The 24,652-nt window shown below is 49.8% G+C and overlaps 1 protein-coding gene across 6 annotated transcripts in view; it reads right to left on the minus strand.

The window, feature by feature from the left end:
- Positions 1-535: 535 nt before the first annotated feature.
- The window catches only part of Wdfy3 (WD repeat and FYVE domain containing 3), a 168,058-nt gene continuing 143,941 nt past the window's right edge, over positions 536-24,652 (minus strand). For 5 of the 6 annotated variants that reach the window (XM_032916271.1, XM_032916266.1, XM_032916269.1 and 2 more), the window contains 15 exons: positions 23,566-23,683; positions 22,214-22,320; positions 20,773-20,926; positions 18,943-19,034; positions 18,537-18,749; positions 16,513-16,660; positions 16,235-16,389; positions 15,266-15,424; positions 13,220-13,399; positions 12,286-12,468; positions 10,932-11,028; positions 8,240-8,563; positions 7,896-8,007; positions 7,350-7,547; positions 536-3,572 (listed from right to left, as the gene is read on the minus strand). In XM_032916271.1, coding sequence (XP_032772162.1) covers positions 3,449-3,572; positions 7,350-7,547; positions 7,896-8,007; positions 8,240-8,563; positions 10,932-11,028; positions 12,286-12,468; positions 13,220-13,399; positions 15,266-15,424; positions 16,235-16,389; positions 16,513-16,660; positions 18,537-18,749; positions 18,943-19,034; positions 20,773-20,926; positions 22,214-22,320; positions 23,566-23,683 — 2,364 coding nt within the window. In that variant the 3' untranslated portion in view covers positions 536-3,448. The remainder of the gene's footprint in view (positions 3,573-7,349; positions 7,548-7,895; positions 8,008-8,239; positions 8,564-10,931; positions 11,029-12,285; positions 12,469-13,219; positions 13,400-15,265; positions 15,425-16,234; positions 16,390-16,512; positions 16,661-18,536; positions 18,750-18,942; positions 19,035-20,772; positions 20,927-22,213; positions 22,321-23,565; positions 23,684-24,652) is intronic. The other variant, XM_032916268.1, reaches the window with a different exon arrangement.

The following is a 24,652-nucleotide window of genomic DNA, read 5'->3' on the forward strand; positions in this document are numbered from 1 at the left end:
AAAGGTCTTTTTTGATAGGCCGGTTCAAATTTGAAAGCAACGTCCCCCAGACCATTGGCCTTCCCTTCCTGCCACCCTCCCACCCCCCAACAGTCACCAGCCTGGGAGTCCGGCATAGTTGGGAAATCCAGGATGTAGAGATCCTGGTTCATAAGGATCAAACTGGGGCCTGAACTAACTGCAGCCAATTTCTGCAACTTTAAGCAGAGACGAAAGAAATAGGCACAACCAGGGAGACATTACGTAAGTACGGAGGAGAATCAGAATCATTTTTCTTCTCTGAAGATCTTAAAACAACTTAAAAAAATTTTTTTTGTGGTAAATAGTAGGTATTTATTTGAAATGAAAAAAATACTTAAGTACCTGGACTATTGCATTTAGCACGGGCTGCGACTGCCTACCTTTGTGCATCAGACAGAGATACAGTGAACATCCAGACCACAGACTGCACACGGTAGGAATTCCTCAGCCTTTACACAACCACCAGAGAAACAGAGATCGGATTTTGCAATACAGTACAAAAGTCCACAATCAATCCAGTCTTAGCCAGTATCTTCGGTTTACTTCTGTTGCTGTACAAACGATTGGCCGTTACTAGGGCTTACAAGTTAATGACAGGACAGAAATATACATGGCACTGACACAAAAAGTCAGTTGTGTTAATGGTCATGCAACAAGTAAGCAAACTTGCTGAAATTAAAAATACTTTCTAAAAACAGCTTTAACAGCGTAAATATTTTATACACAGTTGTTTACCAAAAACAAAATGTATTTAAATGATACAAAGCAAAAATAAGTTTCTACCACCTTTATACATAAGAAAGTGCAAAATAACTTATCTAGAGTGTTTTGCTATTCTCCAGAGGGCTGGCTGCTACGGGCAGCTACTTCTCGTCTTCAAAAGCATGACGTCACACTTGCACACTACACGCGGGTGTGTGTTGAGTGCATGGATGAGCAGTGGGTGGATGGGTGAAGGGCGAACAGAGGTCAGGCTGGAGCCCTGTGAGGTACTTAGAAAAAGAATGCAGACCACGGGAAGGTGGACACACATCGTGTATATTGGTAAGCAGATTGGCACAGAACACGGGGGATACATAGCCAGACGAGCAATGGAGCCCAGTGCCGGGAGGGGGGGGGGGAGTGGCTCTGTGATTTCTGCAGAAGTGAAAAGAAAACAAAAACCAAAAGCTGGTGGAAACAAGACAGTTGCCCACAGCACCAGCTGCCAGAGGGAAGGAGGGGTTTGGTTTCCACCTACTAGTTATGGGAGTTGGGCTGGAAAGTTGAAGAGCCTTCGTCCCATAGCACGTCAGTCAGGTTAGACAGCGGAACAAGCTTCGAGTGGCTACACACACACTCCTAAGTTCAAGTCTTGAAAACACCTCTGCCACAGGAGGGCGCTGCTTTTCAAAAGTGTAAAGTAACACTGTTGCAAAGCATCCAGAGGCAGCCAGGGCCAGCCCACCACCACGCAAAAGCAGTTTCTGCAATGGAGGAACACCAGAGTCCTTCTGAAGACAGGGACGGGCTGGGGGGGGGGGCAGGGTGTGAGACACCGAAGAGGAGGAGAAAGCAAAGCAAGTTTTCAAGTGGAAAGCGTTAATGCCGACAATCCTTTTGTTCACGTGTGTATTTGAGCGTTTAGAAATGGAAGTGTTAGAGTCAATTCTGATATGTATCACAGACTGGAGGCTGAAACCTATAAAGGAAGGTTTGAATTTAGGAAGCATAAGGCACTAAAGCAGCCTTCACGGTTTCTCCTGGAGACCTGCTTGTCAGGAAGAACAAGTTTGTTCTGCAGCTGCTTTCAGCCCACAGGGTACAAGGTCACCGTTGTACCACATGCCTGTTTCTGGACACATGTGCATATATGTGCATTTAGTGCATAAGTGTGCCTGTCACCAGGGCTAAAGATGGAGAGAGAGGGAAGCCAAAGCCACTGTCCTTTGCGTGGAACCTCCCTCTGTGAGGGTGTCAAGGCCTGTCCTTTCTTTCTTGGGCCATTAGTGACCCCATGTTGTTCAAATCACAGGGCTTTTAGAATTGTTCATAGTATTAGTGCTAAGTATCTGAAAATGTTAAAATCTAGATTAATTGTTTCGATTTCATATATATATATATTTATATTTATGTACATAACACACATTTAAAAAAATCCCACCACCAAAGCCATTTTCCTATAAACTTCTCTTAGCCCCGACCAGCTTTCATCCTCCTGAATGTGTGCCTTCTGTATCCAACTAGTACAACAAATTAAATAACTAAATATTAAAATACTGTAATTATATTCATAGCAAAACCAAAAAAATAGACATTGGTACAGTATAAATCTCACTGTTTTCAGGTAGATGGCATGAAACGGTAAAGGTTCATTTGAAGCACTTCTGACATGATCCAGTTTTACAAGGTTTGAATGTTAATTCTGTACACCTTTTTTTCTTCCGAAAATAAGCTGTAGTAGAACACACGTGTCCCCAAATACACACACTTGTTATGTTCTATGCAGAGAAGCTAATTTGGGGTGACATGCAAATATATTTCCGTTAACTGAGGCAGGGCTGTGTCCTGCCTGACATCCATCGTGAGATCCCCTTTCCGTGATGCCGGGCCAGGCTGGGCCCACACAGCCCGAGGGTCAGTTTCAGGGGTCGGCCACACAACTACTACACTGGAGCGGTATGCAGCCTCAGACCGGTGCTGGCTATCTGCGGCTATCTTATGACCAGACCTCTCTCCTCCCACACCAGCTCCTAAAGCAGGGCTACAGGATTTTGGTGATTAGCCTATCTTAAGTGGAGACGCTGTGGGCAACTTGAAAGAAGTGACATCAGGCACACAGGCTTGGTCTGAACAGGAAAAAAAAAAAAAAAAGACAGATAATGTCTCTGAGGATTAAAAAAACCCCATATTTATAATTGAGATACGTTAGACAGACCTTAAATGGTTCATTGAGTTAGTGGCTTAGTTTGAAGTCTCATGTTACAGGCAATTAGGTCCTTATTTAGAAAAAAAAAAAAGGCCTTTATACCTATTTACAATATACACAGCTGCTTGCAAAGAAGTCAGATTTACCACCATTTTCTAGAAGCCTTTTTTTTTTTTTAAAGTTTTTGTTGATTTTTCCAAATAAGGATGAATAGCTCTATAAAAATGAGATACAAGAAAGACAGTTGGGGAGCAGGAGTTTGCTCTCGGAGACAGCTACGCTACGGGAGACTCGGGTTCTGAGACGCTCCGGGACCACCTTGCGTTCTTGTGCTGTTAACGGCTTAGTGCCCGTGCCGGCCACTGGCCTCGGAACCCGATCCAATGATCCCTTTGAACTCAACACTTCAGACACTCAGTGTGCAGAGCTGTGTAAACGGAGTCTGCTTCAGTGCCTTTGGAGCCATGACGGGGCGCGAAGAGCTCCTTCAGGCTGTGGCCTCTCGTCAGTCCCGCCATCTCAGCAGTTCCGAGGCCCATCGTCTGCCCCCCTCTCGTGCTGTAAGCTATAGTAGCAGTTCTGGCAGACACGCACTGGGGACGAGATTTTCAGTCGCTTGATTTCTGACTGAAATCGACTGCACCTAAAGGACAGGGAGCATAAGTTAGTTCCAGGTCGTCCCCGAGAGCCACCACAGGGGGAGGCACTCAGGAGTGCTGTGAGGCTGGACCGGAGAGCAGGCAGTCTGCTGGAGCAGTGCCCCAGGCTAGACCGGTTGGTGCTCTTGCTGCTGACCCTCGGTGCTGCATTAACAGCCTACAGAGGTGTTAGGGGGCCATTTACTTGAGCAGAGAAAATTAGAAAAGCAGAACAGAGTGAGGGTTCCCACAGAGAGGCTGAGAAGCTGCAGCAGCCCTGATCACCGGTCTGGACCAGTGACGGCTGGAGGAAGCAGTCCGATGCTAAGCCAGGCAGTCCAAGTTTGACCTCTGACTGAGCACTGGGCTGCCTTCCCCGTGTGCCCTGCTGTCCCGCCTTTAGCTGTGGCGAGTGCTAACCCCGCTTAGGTCAGAGGACTCAGTGCTCACCGCATTCCAACACCGGATTTGTTTCCTTGTTTTGAATCTGGTCTCCTCCTTGGGACCCGCTCACTTTGTTCCTCTCAACACATACCATATGTTTATTAATGGCATTCAGTGACATTTCTGTACACGTGTACAGCGTGCTCTGATCTTAACCACTCCTCTCTGGCTTTGTCTCCCTCCCCCAGCACCTTAACTAGTACATAGTCCACCTCCAGGTCAGGCCAGCCTTTGTTAGCTTCAGCGTACGGCCATGAACGTGTGCCGTCGTCCGTGTACGGTCTTTCTCTGTATGCACGGCCTACCTCACTTGGTACAAATGTTCCTCAGTTCCATTTGTCCGGGACATTCACGATTGGCCACTCTGGAGCGATGCTGTGGGGCAGTGTCGCCTTACGCTGGAGTTTCACATTCAGTTTTTAAACTGAGATCTGTACATCTCATGGAGCTGTCCCAGTGACACTTAAGTCACCTTCGGAGAGTCTCAAATGAAGGACGCCTCCATCCAGTTGGCTTGTGGACAACCGGGTGCTCAGGAGGGTGACTGGGCTGGCTATGTCGGATTCTGTGCAAACCCTCAGGAGTGTGGCTGTTCTCAGCAGCAGAGCAGGAAGGCTGGGCCGGGTTCTACTCTACAGAGCTTTCCCCTGGGCTGGCTCTACGCAGTCAGTGCTCCCAATGAGAGCAGTGGCTGACTTAGGAATCACCTATACTTAATATCTGGACAGCACTCCCAAGAGCAGCAAGGTGGCTGTGCTCCACCTGTAACTGCAGGGTCAGAGCACACGGCCGTGACGGCCCCACCCAGAAAGGCCGGCAGGGCGTGCCTGCTAATTCATCTTGCAGCCTACTTCCCGGAATAAATAAATAGTAACTACGACCCGTTCACCCCCTCGCCAGCTAGCCTTCGTTTCCATCCCGACATCATCCGGTCCTTGTGGCTGCTCTCAGGGCAAGCTGTCTTTATCCATCTTTTAGCCACAGAGAACAAGCTCAAGGTTTTCAGTCACTTAACCCGAGGTAACGGTGAACAGAGATCAGAGTCACTGGAAAGGCCACCTCCTCACCAGAATCCATACACTGCCTATGAAACCTCAGAACTTGCCATAGAAAATGATTATTCAGGAATTTTCTGTGAAGCATTTAGACGGAGGCACTGTGAGAGTCAGAGTACAGAGCTGTGTGTGCTGGGCGAGGGGGGCTGTCTGTGTAATCGGGGAGTGTGTGCTGGTGAGGGGGGCTGTCTGTGTAATCAGGGGGTGTGTGTGCTGGTGAGGGGGGCTGTCTGTGTGTCCAGGGGTGTGTGCTGGGGAGGTTGGCTGTCTGTGTGTCAGGGGTGTGTGTGCTGGGCGAGGTTGGCTGTCTGTGTAATGGGGTGTGTGTGCTGGGGGGCTGTCTGTGTAATCAGGGGTGTGTGTGCGAGGGGGCTGTCTGTGTAATCCAGGTGTGTGTGCTGGGGAGGGGGCTGTCTGTGTGTCAGGGGTGTGTGCTGGGGGGGGGCTGTCTGTGTGTCGGGAGTGTGTGCTAGGCGGGGGGCTGTCTGTGTAATCAGGGGAGTGTGTGCTGGGCGGGGGCTGTCTGTTGTCAATGGGTGTGTGCTGGGCGAGGGGGGCTGTCTGTGTCAGGGAGTGTGTGCTGGGGCGAGGGGGCTGTCTGTGTGTCAGGGGTGTGTGCTGCGTGAGGTTGGCTGTCTGTGTGTCAGGGGTGTGTGTGCTGGGGGGGGCTGTCTGTGTGTGGGGGAGTGTGCTGGGTGGGGGCTGTCTGTGTGTCAGGGGGTGTGTGTGCTGGGCGAGGGGGGCTGTCTGTGTAATCGGGGAGTGTGTGCTGGGCGAGGGGGGCTGTCTGTGTAATCGGGGTGTGTGTGCTGGGCGAGGGGGGCTGTCTGTAATCGGGGAGTGTGTGTGCTGGGGCGAGGGGGCTGTCTGTGTGTCGGGGTGTGTGCTGGGCGAGGTTGGCTGTCTGTGTAATCGGGGTGTGTGTGCTGGGCGAGGGGGGCAGATCGTATGAGCGCGGGGCTGAACTCGGGTGACGCCGGTAGCTCGTATGCCGGGGGGCTGTCTGTGTAATCGGGGGGTGTGTGCTGGGCGAGGGGGGCTGTCTGTGTAATCGGGGTGTGTGTGCTGGGCGAGGGGGGCTGTCTGTGTAATCGGGGAGTGTGTGCTGGGCGAGGGGGGCTGTCTGTGTAATCGGGGTGTGTGTGCTGGGCGAGGGGGGCTGTAATCGGGGGATAGCGAGTTCATCCTCATTTTGGGCCAAGATAGACTCCTGCCTTATGACCCAATGCAGACTCCAAATAGATTACAAAGTGAAACTTGCAAACCTTAAAATTACACACACACACACACACACACACACACACACACACACACACACACACACACACACACATCCCACAAATATAGTAAGTGCAACCACACCAAAACTGGAACCTTAGTACTAAGACAGCACAAATGCAAAACTCAACCCAAGCCCCAGACTTGCAGGAAGTGAGTGCAGACACGGAAGGATCCGGTCTCAGTGCCCATGGAACTCAAGGAGAGAGACCGCCAAGAGGGAGGAGAAAAAAGTGCAAGAGACAAACCCACAAGGAAAACGGGGGTCTCCAGTGGCACCTGAGAAGATCATCAGTGTCCCCAGCATTGAGGTTAAACCCTCGAGGCACATTTATTCCCTTAGCCACTGAGTCGGCAAAGGGGAAACAGCTCTGAGAATTTGGAAGGTCCTGCGGCACTCGTAGCAGCACAGTTGTGAGGGTCATTTACAAGGCACGGTTAAGACCCAGGGTTAAGCCCGTGTGCTGTGGGGAGTTCTACTCTGTCTCCAGCAGAGACTCTGGCACTTGGACCAGAACACACTGTAGCTTTACATAATTTGCAAAATGAAAAGACGACCCCGAGAATCCTTAGGGGGTGAGTGTGAGGGACACGCACTCCTACATGGTCCCGGCACAGGGGTAGAGCAGATAGGCAACAATCGCTGGATTGTGAGTGGATTTTAAACAGTGGAGTACTACGTTACAGAGAAGTGCACAGCGGAGAAACGAGACACTGTGCAGAGCCACAAACACTGAGGGGAGTACAGACGCACGGGCAGTAGGTGGGGAGGGACACAAGTTCTGTGTGTGGAGTGGACACGCACATGTCCCATGTGCCTCTAGTGGAACACGCATGCGTGTTAAAGTTGGGCTGACAGCTGTTTCTGTGTTCTCTATGAGAGAGGTCGCTCATGATTATAGAAAAGAGCAGAAGAGACGATGGGTTTGCATAAACCCCCACCCCACAGGACACGGCCATGCAAATCAGCGCCCATGCAGGGCACAGCGCCCCCAGGAAACTCACTTCTGACAGAAGAGCTGCCCGCAGTTCCTGCAATGGTGCCTTCTCTCTGTGAGGGAGAAGCGTACGGAGCATCCTGAACAGCTATCGCCACCTTCGTCCTTCACCCAGTGGTCGGCCGCAGAACGGCCAGGCTGGTCACTCACAGACCAGCTGAACACTCGGCCTCGGCTGTCACCCACGAGGATCCTGCTGTGATCCCTGTGCAAAACAGGAGACGACCTCTGCTTCAGGGCTCGGGGTGGGGGGAGGGGCTCAGAGGGAGCCCCGATTCCCTCAGAGGAAGTTAAAGGAGACAAAAATGAAAACTGAACCTGAATTTATTTTCCCATTTTAACTTTCTTTGGCTCAACACCTGCTGTGTCTTTCGAGCACACGGATGTTGGTTTATTTGTTGAGAATTAAAACCCACACAGTGGCAAGTTTTAGGCCAGAAGCACCGGACCTGCTAGGACAACATGTGCTTCAAGGACCGGGTTAAAATGTGGGTCCCTAGCCTTGTCAAATGACCCAGAGAGGGAGGTGGGCTGGAAAAAGCCGGGCTCTTACTTGGAGACACCCAGTGCGGTGACCTCAGCTGGATGAGTGTTGTCCTTCCGATCAAAGGCCGTGTGCATAGTCAGTTTGCTTCTGAACACCAGCTGCCGCTCCCACCGGTACCCTGAAATGGAGACGTCAAGACAGACGAACTGAACCTAGGGCGTTCCATCAAGGGAGTTTCTGGACTGTGGCTCCTTTTCTATAGCGAGCCCCACTTGATCTACAGGAGGCCTCTGTCTTTGGCTTAGGCACAGAGTTGATCAAGGACAGAGCCCAAGGGAGACGGACCCCATAGCCGGAGGACCTGTCACAACACTCACGGGCAGGGGGAAAGACAGCAAACATCAAGTTACCAGGTTTCAATCTGCTGTAACTTCGTGCTTCAGTGGGGTTGGGGTGGGAGTGGGAGAGGGAGCCCTGAGGATGTGCTCTGGCCTGGCCCTCTGAATAGTTCACAAATATGAAGCCATCTTTCTCATCAAGACTGAGCTGGTCGGACCAGCGCCGGGAGTCATCAGAGCCGCTGTCAGTGCACCACGTGGCGGTGGCTCTGCAGGAGGCTGCCCGAGGCCTGTGGCTGGTGCTGCTGGGCTGGCTGGGCGTGTCCTTAGGATCCTGGCTGACACTGGGCTCTTCTGCCTCAGAATCACTGCTGTCTTCATCTTGGGCTTGCTGCCCTGGGTAAAGCATTGGGAGAATGAGAGATGGCGGACCCATCAGTTAGTGCCACAACCAAGTCTATGCAGCCGGATTCTACACGGTAAGAACACGCAGGACCCTCCTTAGAATTCCATGTCCTAGACCACAACTGAGAAAATCGCTAGCATGGCATTTGATCCCTCCTAGTAAAACCCGAACCACGCTCTCCCAGATAGCCTGGCTCCTCAGGTGCTCGCTCCACCTGCTTGCTTCCCCCTCACAGTAGCGCCACGCACTGATGCTACTTTACTGGTCTTCAGAAAGCCCGGGTGCACTGGTGTCACCTGTCTCCGACGACACCTCACTGTCTAAAATCCTACCCAATTCCTTCTACTCAAAGCACCTCCTCCCTCTTCCAAACTCCCCCTGCCAAGCCTCTTGCTGTCCTGTGCTCCTCTCTAAACCATTACCTCTGCACTCTTTACAGTGGCCGAGGGGAGAACAAACGTGAGTCACATCCATGGCGCGTTCCGGCGTGTGTGTGTGTGTGTGTGTGTGTGGTAATGGTGGTAGGACGGCAAACAGGAGTCTCATCTGTGCAATCAGTAACCACGTGACTTCCAATACGACTTTGAATCTTCCTGCTGTCCCTTTACATCTCCCCACACCATTCCCTACTGCCTCCAATAATGCCTCTCAAATGAAGATCAGTACATGGTACGCACCGTTCAGTCCTTCTCTGTGGACTTTCCCCTTGCACATGGAGGATGACACTCGCTGCCTCGACGCCTAGACCTGCCCTCTTCCAGCCCACCATGATCACTGAGTCATTCACTAAAGAAACGTGACTCACTTCAGGGGCTCCATCACCCGATGCCTTGGATAAGACAGGCAACCCCCAACGGTTACTGATTAGAAATTTCTGAATTTTATGTTCCTCCTACCAACACTTCCCATAGCCTCTTCTGAAGCTACGGCTGAGCCCGTGGGAACTGACATCGTCGAGATGACGCAAGAATCAGATCGTGCTGATTATGGGTTTCTTCTTCCCGCACAGAAGGTAGGTTCTGAGTTTACTGAGAGACTGCACTTCTGGGCACCCACCTTTCTTCTTCTTTTTTTTTAGAACATTAATCTCCCAATTTATTTTAGCACCTGAACACAGACACACACACACTCAGACAAATGAGTAAACATTCAGAAAGGGAGCTGTGGACACAGCAGAGACATCGAGAGAGACAACTGGAAATTATGCTGTGTCTAGAAACCAAGGAAAGCTGGACGCTTCCTTGGCAGAAGCCAGGAGAGATGAGAAAGTGCCCACCCAGAACCTTAAGAAGCAATGTTTTGTTAATACTTTTAGACTTCTGGCCTCTGGGGCTGTGACAGTGATGTTTTTTGTTTGTTTAAACCACCTAGCTTGTAGTTCTTCACTCTAGTCCCCGAAACCTAACAGAGCCTTCTACTGTTCTGAAAATGAACAGTATATTAATCTCTAAGGCCCCAGACAACTGTTGTGTGGGGGCCATTCCCACAGAAATGAGCTGTGTTCCCTGATATGGCCAGAGAGACGTTTGTTCAGATTCAACTTAGCTCTAACACACAGTGTGGCGCACGCACCCGTGTACGCACTTCACTCACAACACTCTGTACATTAGTCCCTGTACACACATACCTCACTCACAACACTCCCTACATTAGTCCCTGCACCTTTCTATGCTGCAGCTCCTTACATCACCAAAGTCAGTCATTTGCTTGCCCAAAAGTCACTAGTGCCAGGCCAGGGAGGGACAGCAGTGCAGGACAGGAGGCTGCTGGCTCTATGGTGCTGTCCACAGTCATTCTGTAGAGAAATCACCTGGCTCTGTTTTATCAGAAAATGAATGCTTCAGGAGTTACAGATAAGGGTCTTCAGTTGGAACTGATGCCCCGTGTGAGCAGGGTCAGTTGGGGTGAGTGCTGGTGTTAGGCCTGTAAGCAATCTAAGAGCCCGGCAGTCTCCTGTCTCCACCCACAATCATGGCACGAGCTGGGCACAGCAGCTGTAGAACCGAGGTGGGGAGCACCTGACTTACCCAACCCTGTGCCCTAGAGAACTGAGACGCAGGCCCATGAGCTGTGGGGAGATCACTCCTATGTTTAGCCAACTATGCTTGCACCCCTTGGAGGGCGGGCCCTGGTGACCTCAAGCAAAGCTGGCACACAAGCCCAGAGTGACAGCAGCAGGCAGTGCTGTGTGTGCTGCTCCATGCCCAGTCCAGTCCAGTCCAGTCCAGCCCAGCCCATCCCAGTCCAGCCCATCTCAGTCCAGTCCAGCCCAGCCCAGCCCAGCTCGCTCAAGCTATTCAGTGTGAGTTTTTCCATGGTGACCTATATACATCACTTGACTACCTGCTCATCAAGTACCTATCTGTGCTTCCGGGCAGCCTTCCTGCATCTCCAGGTCTTCGACAGGCTCAGGAGCTGGTGTTTCGGGAACCTGCAGGAATTCCATTCTCCAGAACTGTGGGGAGACAATGTGCACATAGCACCACTCAGGAAGCAGACTGGATAGCTCATGGAGGGGCGCTCCGAGGGTTAGGTGGGTGAGTCCAGTGACCACCTCTAGGTAGGAGCTTCTGAACCCATGAGGCCCGTTACCTCACCTGGTAGCTGCCCCTCACTAGAGAGAACCCTGGCCGTGAAAGTTTAAAATCATGGTCAGTGTGGTGAGCATGGTCTTCAGTGAGTGGACAGCTCAGGGAGGATCAGGAGGTGTGGCCCTCCTGGCAGAGGTGGGTGGGGCTCAGGGTCAGGAGGCGTGGCCTCCTGGCAGAGGTGGGTGGGGCTCAGGAGGCGTGGCCTTCTGGCAGAGGTGGGTGGGGCTCAGGGAGGGTCAGGAGGCGTGGCCTTCTGGCATAGGTGGGTGGGGCTCAGGAGGCGTGGCCTTCCTGGCAGAGGAGGATCAGAGGGTTGGTTTTTGAGGTTTCACAAGCTTCATAGCCCAGGTTTTCTCTCCCTCCCTTCTTCTCCCTAACCCCTTTTACTCTTAGTTTTCTGACTTCAATTTGAGGATAGAATGTAAGCTCTCTGCTCCTGCTCTTGTGCCCTGCCTGCCTGCTGCTATGCTCCTGGCCATGACGGTCATAGACTCAGCCTCTGAAACCGTGAGCCCTCAATTAAATGCTTTCTTCTGTAGGTTGCCTTGGTCATGGCATCCTTGCAGAAACAGAACAGTAACTAAGATAGACAACTACGTAAGTAAACTTCCTACAAGAACCTCTCCAAGTCTTGTGTGATGAATGCAAACCCCACTTCCAAGCACATTTGTCTGTGGCAATTTTGGTGCTGTCTTAAACATTTAGCAGTGTTTCCTGTTGCCTCAGGAAAGCAGGCAGGGGTGTGCCCTGCAGGACTGCTGGCTGAGCCACAGTGTGTGACTTGGGAGTCAGCGTCACTGTCTCTAAGCTTGGGCCTGTAATTAAGGAGGGTGATAATTGGTCACCCAGCTTTGACAAAGGGCACAATTAAGGGAACTAGGCCCCAAAGGGGGAAAATATATAGCTACAAAGAAAAAGAAAATCTCCTCAGAGAAACCCAACCATTTGAGGAACTAGAGAGGTAGTACATGCATTGCCTCTTCTGAGATACCTACCACAGAGAAAGCAGCCAAATGGTATGCTGCGTTGTTTCAGGGGACCACCTGAGAGTGGGTGGAAGGCCTCAAGACTGGCCTCTGTGTGTGTGGGTAATGTGTAGCTTTCTCGCTGAGGTTACTTACCCGGACCACTCCATCTGAGTGTCCTGTCACGATGACATTCTGCGTGTCCCACTCATTCATCTCGGACATGCAGCAGCAGACGATCTGCTGGCTGCGGCCTGTGAAGGTGTTGACGCTCACGATGGGGTTCCCGTTGATGCTCCACACGTGGACGTATGTGCCAGCACAGGACACGATGTCCCCCTGGGGAGAACGGGAGTTTGCTACTCTCTTCTCTGAGCTTCAGAGCACAGGTCTAGCTCTCAAAACCTGTCAGTCCTTAGACTAGTGGCTGAATGATTTGAGGTGGCCTGGGATCCAGTGCTTGCGGATTAAAATGTCTTCAACAGAAGCTTCTTCAAGAATTCAAAGCTGAGTCCCTGCTGGGCACCTCACCTCCTGCCTGAGCTGAGCTCTTTTCCCTCCATGAAGCTGTGTCACCCAAGGATGAGAGGGACCATTCTACTGGGATTGAGACTTTCTCTGGTGTGGCCAGAATCTATTCCTGCTTCTCATTAGAGAATCAGGCCCTCAACTAACTTAAGAATGAGCTCAACACCAAGCCCAGAGGGTGGAAGGATAAGCTCAGGTGTGCTATATGTCTCTTCAGTGACTGAGACGACCGACAGATCCTACGTGCTACTGTGACAGCTACTGTAAAATAATACGTCTTACTGTACGTTGTAAGTCAGCAATTTGGAAAGTGTCATTGACAATTTTAGCAGAGCTCTCACACTCTTGATGACCCCACGACTCCCTGCTCACTAGGGAAGTATACTCTACCACCCTTTATTTTCACTGCCTCTTGCTCTCTTTGAAGTGTGCAGCGGGAATGGATTTTCAGGGATTATAAAGTTTAACACCCACTGGCTTTTCCAGCGACTTATTAACCAAGCAGGACGCAGTGGCACCCACAAGTGGACTTGGCAGCACGTTTCCTCGGTCAGCTACTCACTGTTAACTCATTAATGCAAAGGGCGGAGACGGGCGCTCGGTGGCCGCGGAGCTGGGTGAGAAACGACAGTTTGTTCAGGTCCCAGATGATGCAGGTCCGGTCTCGGGACCCGCTGACAATGATGTGGTAGGCTACAGAGGCTGTGGCACAGGTGACAGTATCGGTGTGGCCAAGTAGAGCCTGCAAAAGACAGCAGCAAGAAACCAGGCCGGTCACAACGGCAGGGCACGGGGGTCAACTGGCCGACTCCTCACTTCTACATGTATCAGCAGAAGGACAGGCTGACAGCCAGAGTCACCACAGAGTCGGATGCCCAGGACAGGTGTGAGGCGACAGCCCGGGTGTTTCTTTTCACCTTCACATTCTTCTTGGAGGGAGGGAAAATGGTGACCCAGATCTCTGAAGGAAGAGGAAATACCAGCTGCAACTGGCTTGGATTTCTTTCCGCTCTTCCCATGTGATCGCATATTGATTATGGGTCCCAAAGCAGAGACTGTAAGCTGCGTTTCTAGTCTTTCGCCAATTTAGACAATTTTTAGGACCCACAATTTAAAAAGGTGTATGGACCACGTGCAATTATTTTACTATCCCAAAGCAAAGAAATTAAGATTGCAGTTACTGCCTGTGACCCTGAAAGAGGAGCTTGGTCTTGCCAGCCCTGGGCGCCGGGCTGAGCAAACACAGAAAGCTGTCTGAAGTCCTCAGGCCACAACGCTGGCCCAGGAGCTTCCAAGTATTTTACAGAGGGAGTTTGGTCAGCCAAACGCACGTGTGACCCTGCTGAGACTCACCTGGCTAATCTCAGTGGGGAAAGGAGCGTTGGCCTCCGTGGAAGGCTGTTCTATTCTACAAGGGACTAATTCTTTTCATATACGCCTAATGAAGTTTGACTTGGCTTTAAAATGGCCTTGGGGTGATTTGAACTTAAATTCTGGCGTTATCTCAAAGGTAACGTCGGCATGCGTCATTTGAGGCTCAGTGCTCTGTGTGACGCCCTGAACGCAGTAGGGACTGAACCGATGAGGCTCTTACACCGCTTCTTAAATTACATCCTAAGACCACAGACACACTCTCCTTATTTATGAGTGCCCATGATAAATCCTCACGGAAAACAGTGTCACAAAACGGGCGGAGTACAGTGGGCGGAGGAGTGCAAGCCGAGCCTGGAGCCTGAGCTCACGTCTTAGAATCTGTGTAAAGTCAGAGGAGGGGACGGACTCCACAAAATAGCTTAAGTAAAAACGAAGAAATAAAAAATCTTCTGGGGCTGGAGAGATGGCTCAGCAGTTAAGAGCACCCGACTACTCTTCCAGAGGTCCTGAGTTCAAATCCCAGCAACCACATGGTGGCTCACAACCATCTATAAAGAGATCCGATGCCCTCTTCTGGTGTGTCTGAAGACAGTTACAATGTACTTATATATAATAAATGAATAAATCTTAAAAAAAATCTTCTGTATTAATTAAGTCAGTAACAGAATCGTACTGATTAAATGGTCAAAATACTCGTCAGCAACACTGTGGGGAGTTTTCTGGACACATGGATGAACTTGACATGTCCTTAGGTATAACAATGACAAAAGAAGCAAACTGAGACGTGGTGGTCCAGGTAAGTAGAGGCCGCAGTAAGAGGCGTTAACCCACAGCAAATATAACCTGGCTTGCAAACGTGCAGTGTGCGTGTAATTCTAGAAACACTTGTGCTTCTTAGGTAGGCTGAGATACAGTTCCTAGAGACAACTTCCGTTAGACTTTAAGGGGCAGTTTTTGAGAAATAAGCCTCGTGTGATTACTGAAGACACCAAGGTTTGGTCAGGTGTGGTGGCACACTCGATTCCAAAACCCAGGCAGCCGGGCCAGGAGTCTGAAGACGGCCTAGACTACACGGCTGGAAGCAATCTTAAGCCGAGATCAACACACGCCCCACCTCTCATAGCCAAGCAACCCTCTTCCACCTCAACCAGGTTCTGGTTTTGCCTGCCAAGGCTGGCTCTGGCTTAAGGAGGCCTTGCGTAGCGCCCGCCCTCCCCTCAGGCTGCACGGTTACCTGCTTGAGCGTCAGGGGCTTGGCCTTTTCTTTGGAGGTGCCCATCTCCCAGACGCACACCACTGTGCTTGTTCCACCCGTGATGACGAGCTTGGGGTTGGGGCAAACTGCACAGAGAATCTGGCCCCATTCGGACAGACATTCATACACAGTCACTGCCTGTAAACAAAGCAGACGCGAGAGAGCCACGTGTCACCAAGTGCCGCAGACTTCAGCTAGAGGAGGGCAGAGCCGAGTTCCCAGGGTAGGTCTCTGGACGGAGCTCGTTCTGGGTCGGCTTCAGTTACAGTTGGCAGGGTTCCATTACAGTGACAGTCCCACTCAAATTCTACCCCGAGCTGCCCGAGGTCAGCTAAACTACAGTGGCTGCTAAGCATCAAATTTGAGCGACTGTGGTAACCCCCTCTAGTTTTTATCCAGTGTTCAGCCCGTGTGATCAGCATGGTGAAGGGCATGTATGCCATAGCCAAGCAGAGTGCGCAGAGGGAGCACACGCTGTTCAGGGAGCACTCCGCCGACTGAGAACAGTGCCCACTACCACCTGAGGGCCATGCGGTCTATCTGGGTGGGAGGATCCCTCAGAGGCCACAAAGAGACCACAGATTTGCTTCTCCAAGACTCGGCAGCTTTTGGTGTGTGGGATGGGGCTCCTTCAGGGTGCTGACACGGCAAGTGGCCAGCCAGAGAGTGACTTGCCAGAAAGAGGCCATTCAGGCTACAGAAATGGTGAGCCCTTTGCTGGCTAGGATCTTAGAACTCTGGGAGTGCTGGGGGAAGCCCGCACCCACTTCACAAACATCTAAACCCTCTTGTTCAGGCACCGAGTGGCTGCCCTGCCAGCCCTCTCCCTCTGAAGCGGGGCATCCTCCTTCTTGCCTTTGGAGGAGCTGCAGACAAAGCCTGGTTCTCCCTGCCCCTGTCAAGCCCGGTTGTTGCGACCACGAAAGGGTGGAGGGAAGCAGTGTATACCTTGTCTGACTCGTAGGTCCCCAGGCGGCAGCTGAGGTCTGCATAGCCCCAGGCGAAGGTCTTGTTCCACGCAGGGGGGATGAGCACCTTGTTCTGCTCTACGGCGAGAATGCCTTTTTCTGTGCACACGATCTGCCCCACGGGCTCTTTGAGTTCTACAGAGAAATCATCGCGTTAGGCAGTGGGGACTTAGGACCTGAGTCTCACACACCAGGAAAGCATCCCGACCAGAAGACTGAAAAGGGATTTCAACGCAGAGCTTGGGGCCATCATCTTACCTTTCACGGGTGTTAGGGAAGGCCTCAGGTTGTCTAGGTGATGGAAAAAGATCTTGTCGCTGGTGGCTCCTGGTGGGACAGAGAGGCCTGCGTTCTCTCCGTTCAGCCGACTCCGTACTCGCTTTGGTGGATGAGGCTTTTTAAACAACTGAAGAGGACAACACACGTGATGGGATAATAACGAACTCTGCCCTTTTCTGTCCAGCACGTTTCCCCACTGATAAGCTTTACAAGGACCATACACTATATCATCCCCGTTTCTTGTCTGTGGAGAGCTGTTCAAGAGGCTAAGAAGACTGTGACACGTGGGAGCAGTGCCCCCATGCCACAGCCAGCCGGGGCGGAGCATGCTCACTGCTGGGCTGAATCGACTTTCTGAAGAGATACAATCCACTCAAACTCCAAGTTGGTGGACAATCATTTTACAGTGACGTTAAGTCCCGCAGTTCTCCACAACCTGACCGCTCTGACCCTGAAGGCAGCAGGCCCTCTAACAGGGTTTACTCCTGCCCTTCATGGCCGTCCCTAACATGACTTAGCAATGGCTCTTGGTGCCCATCTGTGAGGGAAGAATTCAGAGAGGCAGAGAGGATCCCGAGCGTGCACGCTGCAGTGATGAGGGCGGAGCTGTGCCACTAAGGTGCTCGCTCTGTCAGACTCATTTGCAGCTTTTGCGATGAGACATATTTTTAAAAGAAGAAAAACCTTTGGTTTTCTTTCTGGTCATTGTTTCTACAAGATTAAAAATATTAAAAGTTCGCTTAAAGATTCTTTCTTATAGAACGCCCGCCCTTGACACCCTCAGGAAGGGGCAAAGGCTCAACTAAGGAGAGGGAAGCAGCACCGGCCCTCTGGTCTGAAGCCACTCATTTCTTCGTGGGAGGATCAGCCTGCAGCTCGGAGGACTCTGTACTGCTGTCCTCTGGTCTGTCCCTGCTTTTCCACAAGAAGGCTCGCCATTGTTCTGTGTGTTCCCACTGTCAACACTGGAAACCTCAGAGCTGGCGAACCAACAGATAGCAACTCCAGACAAACGGGTGCAGCAGGGACTGAGGGGGCTGGGACCCAAGAGCAGAGCCTTCAGGATCGGGACAGGAAGGTGCATGAGCGGCCTGACCCTGCCTGTGTCCTCATGGTCTCGTGGCCACTCATGGCGTTTCCCTCTGTCCTGTGTACCCTGCATGGGGCGATGAAGGAAGGAGGTTTGCTCCTCACTGGCTGCAGTGCAGTGGTGAGCTCCACTCTGCGTGCTGCGAGCCCTGGCTCCTGGTCGGTATTTCCAGGATCCAGATGGTGGGGAGGCAGCCGGTCCTACCATAGCAGAGCCCCTACTCTCTCCGTCAATACTGTGGCTCAGACTATTACAGTTATTCTCCCGAGGCTTGACCTAGAGTCTCCTGAAGTTAAACTGAGGCTCCATCAAACTGGCCTCTGAGCACGTTGTGGGGGCTTCTGAATGTCTTAGCTGTCAGCACGGCCATCAGTTAGCACAGCACCCTCAGGTGCTTATTTCGCAGTGAGCTTATTTCTCCTGCCTCTGACTGTGAATGCGACACGAACTGGCTGCTTCACGCTCCAGCCTTGCCTGCTGACAGACCCCAACCTGCGGCTGCCGAGAGAAGAAAATCTTCCTTCCCTCAGCTGCTCTTTTCAGGGTCCTTTACCACAGCACAGTAAACCGTGGCTGCGCACTCTGCTTCCCCGTCTGTGCTCCTCTGCAGTGCGTGTGTGTGTGTGTGTGTGTTATGTGGGGGTGTGATGTGATGTCTGTGCATGTGTGTGTGTGTGTTCCGTGGTGTGTCTGTGTGTGTGCATGCACGTGTGCGGGTGTGTGCCACGAAAGAATTCTACTTGTGTGACTGTAAATGGAAAGGAGATCGATGACAAGCCGTGTGCTGAGTTTAATGGTGAATGCAACGACTCATTAGTGAGTCTTAACTACTTGTACGATCAGCTACCAACCGAGAGAAATAGACCACACCTACAAACTGAACCAGACCCACCAATGCCGGGAGCAGCCGTACCTGCTTAGGGATCTGACCGAAGTTGTTAATGAAGCCGATGGTGGCCGTCTCCTTCAGCGGGTCGTTTATGTTGTAGATATCCACTTGGCCCTCGTAGAAAAGGTGATGGAAGACGTTCACAGCCTCCACTGCCGCGGGGCCCTGCTGCTTATAGCCGAAGATGAGGTCGATCCACTCGTGCAGGTGGGCGCTCACGTAGTCGCACTCCAGAGCCTGTGATCCAAAGCAGCCGGTCACTGCCTAGCTTTTACCATTGATCATGGTAAAGAAACCTGGCTGCGGTCACAGGAATTAAACTGCTTAAGAGCCACGAGGACAATACAAGTGACTTCAAGTATACACAGCACACTGCTCAGGGCCCTCTCTCCACAGTGGTCACTGGCCAACCGAGACGCAACCTTCTTACCTCACGGTGGACGCGGATGAACTCTCTCGGGTCCCCCTTTGCCCAGGGTGGAAGGATAACATCTCCAAGCTTGGTGCCATTCTGTTTGCAGCCTGAGCAGTTGGACACATTAGGAAAAAATGGGTGAGTTCAGCAGTTAGCTCCCTACTGAAGAGACAGAAATCCCATGCCAGATTCATTACCAATGGCTATGTGGCTTCACCCCACCCCGGGCCCTCTCCTGAGGTTGTCTGTCATGGCGTCTCTCCAAGGCGGCTCCCTAGAGCACACCTCAGAGAGACTACTGACTGTTAGCAAAACCAAGCCGAACTCTCCCAAGTGTCTTTTGGAAAGTTGACATCACAAAGTTAAACAGTTCCTTCCTGCTAAGACTCCTCAGGGCTCAGCTAGGCTAAGCTCGCTGTCCTCTAAGAGCAACACAGCATTTTCTAGAAGGCTGCCGGCTACAAACCTCTTCTCAATGGCATAGGTGCAGCTACCAGGGTCTCTTATGATAAAACTTAAGTACTTGAGGTTTCTCATCTTTTGACACAATGTGTGTATATACACATATACAATATGTATACACGCATGTATACACACACATACACGCACGCAGGGTCTCTATTGTATAGTTCTGGCTAATCTTGAACTCACAATCCCTCTACCTCCCGAATGCTGGGATGAAAGGTATGCGCCACCATTCACAGCTTAAAATCTTAAGAGGCTTCGATAGGACACAGATATTTATCATTAAAAAATAAAATGGAACATTAAAGAAAAAATATTTGGAAAAACTAAGGCCACTTAGCAGAAACAAAAACATCGTTTTGTAATAAATGTTGGCATTTATTCCGTGTAAAGTTATATGGGATAATCTGACATTATTAAAGGAATCATTTGAGCCCAGCGTGGTGCTCACATCTCTAATCCTAAAACCGAGGATGGGGAGATGGGGATGGCACACTGGAGGCCAGTCTGGGCTAGACAGCATGCTACAAGGCAAGCCTGGGCTACACAGCAAGTCAGCGTGGGCTAGAAAATAGGAGTCTCAACGTAAGAAAACAAGAAACCATCCTCTATAAGATTTAAAGAACCAATTGGAATTATCATCTAAAAAAGGTGGATTTTTGTTGTTGTTGTTAATGAACTAACTCTAGAAAGGCATTTTAGTTTACAATCCTCCTAAGCCCAAGTGAGATCAGCACTGTGGAAGATGGTTGAAAACAATAAACCAGAGGGACTTCACAGCAGGCGACTCCACAAACACTGTGCTCAGAGGTTTAGCGAGCCCTGGGCTGCATCCAAGACGAAGCCAGGAAAAATACGTCCCGTAGAAACTATCAGGTGTACATCACTGGGCTCGATTATTTATAATGTGCCACATGGATAAACGGCTTACTCACCAGTGTATTGGGTGGGTTAGAAGTTACTGTATGACTTAACAAAAAGTCAAGTCAGTACAGAGACCACATACTTCTAACCCCCTCAGACGATACCCTCCACAATGAGTGTGTGTGTGTGTGTGTGTGTGGTGTGTGTGTGTGTGTGTGTGTGTGTGTGTGTGTGTGTGTGTGTGTGAATAAAAGTAGGATCACTGCAAGATGATTTTCACAGAAACAACATGTCCCTGACTACTGGATGCCCCCTGTGTCCGTGTTAAGTCTCCCACGGACGCTCAGCTCAACCAGCTCTCTTAGGCAGCAGGAGATCGCTCTCCTTGCGTGTTATTTACACGCACACTCATAGGGAATCAGCAAAGTAAGCAGGGTGGATCATGGACCGTGAACACTGACGTGCCTCCCTACACGTCTCCTGCCAACACTCCTACCAAGCCTCTCGTCTACGTACCTAGGTCAAAGTTGTTAGAATTGAACAGGAATTCCGGCAGGTAGAAAAATTCTGGGATGAGTTCTTTCACATCTGCCATGTTGTGCTTTGATGCTGAGTACCAGGCCTCACGGACACTGTGGAACATCCGGTCTGCCAAGTCAAAGTGACCACCCTGGGGGCAGGAGGAGGCACGTCTCTATTAGGGAACTCTGGGCCATGAACTTCTGTCAAGTTCAAGGGCTTATAAACCTCAAATACCTTTGGCTACATTCTGACTTCTTGCCATCCTACATTAAATAACCAAACTTTATAATCTCTCTCTTTGGTGTATTCTGTATAAAGGATGCCTAGTGCGTCTGTTTTGCAGTCAAAGCAGAATTCAAATATGAAGACAATAAAAGTTCATTAAACTATTAGTCTTTAGGGGACCCCTGAGGGAAGAATTTCATGGGAACCACAGGTAATTGGCAAGGCAAGCTTCCAGGTATGGACGACGGTTTGGCCAAGTCTATCTTTTACACTAAGTTACTAAGTAACAGGTTTCCACGCAGGGCACTTTCCCAATTGATTTTGGTTGACTCCCTGACTTCTTTGTCAATTACCGTGGCATCCAACTGTCACAGCCATGAGTGGAGTAGAAGGTTATGAGATGTTCATGGTTGATAAAACAAGTTGGAGAGCACTTTTACGTACGCAGCAGCCTCCTAGACATGTCAGCCTCTAGCTCTTCTCCTGACTGTGCGGGCTTTAGTGAACACAGAGCATGTCTATGACAGTCGCTATAGGAGAACGCCAAGGTGGCTGCCCAGGCTGGCTGCTCTGGACGGTTTCTCACTTCATTCCTTGCTCAGGACTTTACTTCCTAACTCTGTTCTGAGGAACCCTGCCCCTTGCTGTCCTCACCTCCCATGCCAGGCATCTGCCCTGCTGTGGGCCTTGTGTTCTGGAGTTTGCAGGACCCCAGAGCTCCCTGAGCACCCTCTGCCTCCCTCCTCCATTCCTTATCTGTGTCTTTCTGACACATCTGATCACGCTCTAACAGCATTTCATATCACTCGTAAGAGAAATTACCAATCACTAAGACCAGTGTTTAGCATCTCCCTATCTAAAACTCTGCAAGTGCAAGATAGAGCTTTGTCTCCACGCACTGACCAGTGACAGAACGTGGAAGGGTGACTGTAACCATGGACACAGCATAGGGGCTTTTAAAATAAAACACCTATTGAATCCAACTAATTAATACTAAACTCCCTCTCCCTGGCTGGAATATTTACGTTTTAACTGCGAGATCCTGAACTTGTTCACTCTAAATGAATTAATTCTAGCTTATTTATCGATGTAAGCCTAACAGAATTTCAGGTCCCTTCTGAATGACAAATTGTCACTGGTAACACTTCAGTGTTCCTTAGAAGATAACAGTTTTGGAAGACTAAATGAGAGCAGACTTAATGAGGCTCACCTGAAGCCGTAGGAATATCTGTGTGAAGGGCTCCATCCTCACGAGGTACGAGGCCACGATCATGGCGGAGGAGTAGTGGGTGCCGTAGTGGTAGGCTGGGGTCTCCCCTGCTCCAGACGGTTGGAGCATCATTAAGAACAGGAGGAAAGGAGAAGGTGAGCGTGGTATGAACCAGCAGGTCCGGGAATGTTAGCAGGTGTGACGGCAGCCGTCACACCAAAGGACAAGCAAACATGTCCACCACTGTCCGCCTGGTCCCCCATCACTTCTAAGGGCAAGCTGTCTTCCACTGAAGCAGGATACCGACTTTGAAGCTACTTGTTTTCATTAGGTTATGGCTCTGTAATTAAACAGTTCTCTAAACTGCTGTGTGCAAGTGCAAGGCAACGGTGTATGTTATTATTACAGTATTACTATAGTATATGTTATTATAGTATTACCATAGTATACATTATTATTATAGTATTACTACAGTATATATTATTATAGTATTATTACAGTATATATTATTACAGTATAGCTATAGTAGATATTATTACAGTATTGCTATAGTATATATTATTACAGTATTACTATAGTATATATTATTATAGCATTACTGTAGTATATATCATTACAGTATTACTATAGTGTATATTATTTTTATAGTATTACTATAGTGTATATTATTTTTATATTACTACAGTATATATTATTATAGTATTACTACAGTATATATTATTACAGTATAGCTATAGTAGATATTATTACAGTATTGCTATAGTATATATTATTATAAGTATTACTATAGTATATATTATTATAGCATTACTGTAGTATATATTACAGTATTACTATAGTATATATTATTATTATAGTATTACTATAGTGTATATTATTTTTATAATATTACTATAGTGTATATTATTTTTATATTACTACAGTATATATTTTTATTGTGTATCTTTCTTGGCAGAAAGGGTAGGGAGAGGGAGAGAAAGAAAATGGGATAGGATTAAATTTAATAGGCTTAAATTCAAGATATTTTTCCTTTGCTTTATGTATGGGGGGAAGCAATGGTCATTACATATAATACATTGTATAGTTCACAAATATTAATCATAATTTTAAAATAAAGGGAATTCTAAAGGTACCTAAATGAAATTAAAGGAGACAAAGGAAATGGATGTGTCGTTCTGGGACTGAGTGTTGTTGGAGACAGTGTCCTGCCAGCTACAAACATCTGGAGCGGTGGCCACTGCAGGACCGTTGACTTTCTGCTGTACACGTGTGCAGGTGTGCATCTGTAACAGCGGGCACACCCACAGGCGCCAGGGCACTACACCGTTCACAAGACAGAAGGCTCTCCTCACCATTGGGATCCTCCCAGTCCTTGTAGCGCTTCTTGTACTGGGCCAGTCGCTCATCCGTCTGCGCGCCCATCGGCTTAGCCAGGTTTCTGAATGTCTTAGGGTTAGTGAGGTCAACTTCCTGAAACACAAACCAAACCCCAGTGCCAAGTCACCAGGTGCCCTCTCTCCTCCCCAGCGCAGATGCAGCGGCTGTAGGGGCAGTGACCCTCCCTGTGGCATGGGTAGACAGAAGTGGAGTTAGAGATACGTTTGTGGAAAAAAGGAAAAAAACAAACCAGTCTGTGGGCTGCTTACCCCACACCTTCTGTTCAGACGCAGAGCTTGGTAAGTGGCACTGCCTGACAGGTGTTTTGGAAATTAGGCGTCTCACAGGGAGACTCCTGGGATCTCAATAACAGGAAGGAGGGCAACAGTCAATGCTTCTAGTTCTGAGCAAGGACATAGCAGGACACCTGCAGGACACCTTAGAACCAAAGACTCCCATTCTGCATGATCTCCACCTCTCCTGTACCCAAGGACAGTCTCCTGATGCCCCCTCCTGCCCCTCCTGGTTCCATCTAACTTCAGCCCTGAGCACTTTCTTCATGTAGGTGGTTTACGGGGGGATGAATGGAAGCACTCAGCACTCAGCCATCAGCTCATAACCCGATAGAGTGACTGCCAAGCACACCGAGTACTTCCCAGTCTAACAGGGATCGTTTTTAAAAGCCTTTCACTAGCTGACCTAATTTACATATTCAGAAGAAATTTACTCCCTTTGGGTTCTTAAAGGTAGAAATTTGAAATGCATGTCTGTGAAATGTTTAATACATGCCCTTCTTAACAATTTTACCAAACACCCAAAGTCTTGGGCACAAGAAACTGATCCACGCGAGTGAACATACGTCTACCTGCTGCATCTGTCCATGCAGAGCCTACAGGGGAAGCACCTCATCCATACTAAACTTGGCAACTGCTAACATGGACGTGCCAGCCACTGCTCTTGAGAGGGTATCTGAGGGAGCCGTGAGAAGAGTCTGGGCTTCGGCTTAGAACCTCACTAACAAGCAGGGTCAAAAGCATGACTGTGCTGTGCAAGCCGTGTGAG

This window comes from Rattus rattus, chromosome 11 (genome assembly GCF_011064425.1).
Source record: "Rattus rattus isolate New Zealand chromosome 11, Rrattus_CSIRO_v1, whole genome shotgun sequence".
Classification (NCBI taxonomy): Eukaryota; Metazoa; Chordata; class Mammalia; order Rodentia; family Muridae; genus Rattus; species Rattus rattus.